General features: G+C 41.8%; 1 protein-coding gene across 1 annotated transcript; it reads right to left on the bottom strand.

Moving 5' to 3' along the window:
• Positions 1 to 405: 405 nt before the first annotated feature.
• LOC117131128 (predicted GPI-anchored protein 58) lies at positions 406 to 1,201 on the bottom strand. Its single transcript, XM_033283538.1, has 2 exons — positions 740 to 1,201; positions 406 to 471 (listed from the first exon to the last, which is right to left on the bottom strand). Exons 1-2 carry the CDS (start codon positions 1,199 to 1,201, stop codon positions 406 to 408), a joined length of 528 nt encoding a protein of 175 aa, XP_033139429.1.
• Positions 1,202 to 3,208: the final 2,007 nt, after the last annotated feature.

Below are 3,208 nucleotides of genomic sequence, written 5' to 3'. Positions count from 1 at the left end.
TCGGACAATCTCTCCTAACATGGCCCAGCTGGCCACAAGTGAAACAAGTTGGGGTTCTAGGTCTAGGATCTCCAGATCGATCTCCCCGAAAAGCTCTACCTCCTCGTCCTCGAGACATAGGAGAATGTGGCTGAGGCTGACTTTGAACTGATGGACGTCTAGGTTGTGCAGAATGGCTAGAAGAAGCTCTCTCAGCAGCAATGGCCTCCTCCACGTTCACAGCACGCTCAACAAGATCAGCAAGCCTATGAAACTCTACTGCCTCAAGTCTGCTCCTGATATATGGGTTAAGTCCTCGAAGGAACTTACGGATAATCATCATCTCATCCTCCCGACCATAGTGGACATACTTCCTGAGACGGGTGAACTCTGCCTCATACTTCCTAACAGATAATCCTCCCTGAACTAGCTCCATGAATTTAATCTCCAATCAATCACGGGCTTCCGGTTGGAAGTACTTTCGAACGAACGCTGTACGGAAGTCAGCCCAACTCAGATTGAAGTCTCCAAAGTTCCTCTCTACGCATAACCACCAACTGATGGCGTCCTTCTCCAGATAGTAAACAGCCACGTCCTTCTTAAATTCTACCGGACAACGGGTTGCAGCAAAGTTCTGCTCGAGATTGTGCAGCCATGCATCAGCTTCAAAGGGATCAGTGCCTCCCTGGTAACGCTTCGTCCCCAAGTTCTTCATAATCATGACTATCTTCAGAAAGTCCGGATGAGAAGTGGTAGGTACTGGAGCTGGCTGAGCACGCTGTGCTTCACGCTGTGCATTCAATGCTTGATGTTGCAAATTCACCATCTCAGCCATCAGTTCTAGAAGTGCTATTATAGCTGGATCAGTTGGAGCTGGTCCAGGTTGTGCTGCCAGAATAGGTGCAGCAGGGGCTGGTGGAAAATGAGCGGCAGGAGATGCAGGAGCTGCGGGATGATCTCCGTGCACTGGACTATCGTGTACCACATCCACCTCGATGTCCATAAAATACGGGTCTGGAGACAATGGCATGTGCACCGGTGTCTGATTATATGACCCTTCAGACGGGTCAGTCTCAAAGCTAGATCCCGAAGGTGTAGCATCAAAGCTAGCAGTCGGAAGTGGTGTCGGAGTAGATGGCGGCGAAGAGTCTGAAGATGATGAAATCGAAATTGGGAGGTTTGGACCTCCACGGCGTCCAAAGAGTGCTCTTCTCGGTGGCATCTGCAACGAAAGATCATGGTAAGTTTCTACCCAGGTCTATCAATTTCTAAAAGAAGGAACAAACCAGCATATCCTAATTATCCTTGCGACACATTTTCGACTCGAAAATTATTTGAAACAAGTCCCATTCAAGCATCGTATAACCATGCTCTGATACCACCTTTGTGACACCCCCGATCATAGATAACCGGAAATGACACGGTCGATGTTCCCTGATGGTCGACCCGAGGTTCTCGAAATAAATCCGATCGCCTTAGACCAACAACCAAAGAACACAGACGCTCCTATCGGACATTACTCTAGGCTTTTCAACCCGATAAAGCAATATTCGATAGTTAGTTCGTCCCGGACAAGGACTAATATCATATGAGAACTCGTGATTTATAAACATCTTTTATACATTATTTATTTACTTTAAACATCTTACAGAGTGTTATAGTTTTATCCTATGGCCTATTGCCCAACAACGTTTTATGTAAATATACATCAAAAGGTACGTTGCAAGGACAACAAAATACTACCGCTGGTTGGCCGTTCCTTCCGTCCAAAAAGTAAAGTGTCTCCCGCCTAAGGGTTACCTTCACACACGAATGAGTCATGAGCAACTAATTTACTCAGTGAATCTAGAATCACAACACAATCAATAATAAACCAAACAGTTATCAAATGCATATACATGATCATGCAAGTACTAGTACTATACTTTAGTATACCAATCATCATTGTGAGTTCTTATTTTAAACATCACTTCCTCAACACCCGCCCGTTACCAAACTCATATAATACAATATATATATACTAGGCCCGAGAAACCACTAAGGCTAACCGAGACTAGTGAGTTAGCATCACCATCTTGTCGAATGTCCGGTATGAACAATCCAACACTGCATCGTCATGCAGTACACGGTCTCCAGCGAGCTACCCCATATCATGTCTTCATGACCTTGTTCCGTTCGCAGGACCAAGTCACGGTAATGCGGGGGATTTAGGGATAGTGAATATAACAAGACTTCACATGATTTTACTTCCATAATTATTCCAAAATTAATCCATAATTAATCCTTAATAAATCATAATTAATAATTAATTAATCCTAGATTAATCCTTAATTAATCTCATATTAATCTTTAATTAATCCAAGAATAGTACTTAATTAATCATGATTACTCCTTAATTAATCTCAGATTAATTCTCAGTTAAACCAAGATTAATTCTTAATTAAACCAAGATTAATCCATAATCAAAACCATGATTATTTCATAATTAAGATTAGTACTTGAGAACAAGTACTATGATTATGATTAACCTCACTTTAACCTTTTGATTAATCATCAAGTGTAAGTGTTTACACTAAGTAAACACCATACACTTCTTAAATGATTCAAAGACTTTACTATCTACTTGAGATACTACAATTTAAAGTCAATCATGTACTCATTCATGATCTATCTCATCTTCTGTCTAGACTCACCTAAAGAACAGTCTTGAAACTGGCTTGGACAAGACTTGAGTTCCTCTTGAACAAGGCTGAAAGGACAGGATGGGACTAGCAAAGCTCCACACCTTAGCTGATCAAAACAGAGCAAGGTTTGGTTCAGAACATCAACAATCCGACAGTTCGGTTCAAGCTAAACAACTTAAATCAAATCAGTTCAAGCTCGGTTCCTTTCATACCAGATCAGATCAGTTCAGTTCTATTCAGTTAACAACAGTTCAAGACAAGATCAGACTGAGTTTAGTTTCGTTTCTCCAATCAATCCATAACAGCTTAGCAAACTGTTTTAGGAGATGGATTCAAACCGAAACTAAACAAGAACTGAACTGTATCATAACTTATACAACTGATCCGACCAAGATCTAAGGTAGCCATGAACTGTTCTGATCAGATACTGACTTAGGCTAGGAGACCAAAGCTTACCAAGACAAACCAAAGGACTAGATGGCCTCAGCTGATCCTCTTCTCCAAGGTAAGCTTGCAGCTGAACTGATCAAAGAGAAAGATCAAGG

The sequence above is a fragment of the Brassica rapa genome, unplaced genomic scaffold (genome assembly GCF_000309985.2).
Source record: "Brassica rapa cultivar Chiifu-401-42 unplaced genomic scaffold, CAAS_Brap_v3.01 Scaffold0870, whole genome shotgun sequence".
NCBI classification, from domain to species: Eukaryota; Viridiplantae; Streptophyta; class Magnoliopsida; order Brassicales; family Brassicaceae; genus Brassica; species Brassica rapa.
Note: the sequence above shows the minus strand (reverse complement) of the source record. Positions and strands in the feature narration are given on the sequence as shown.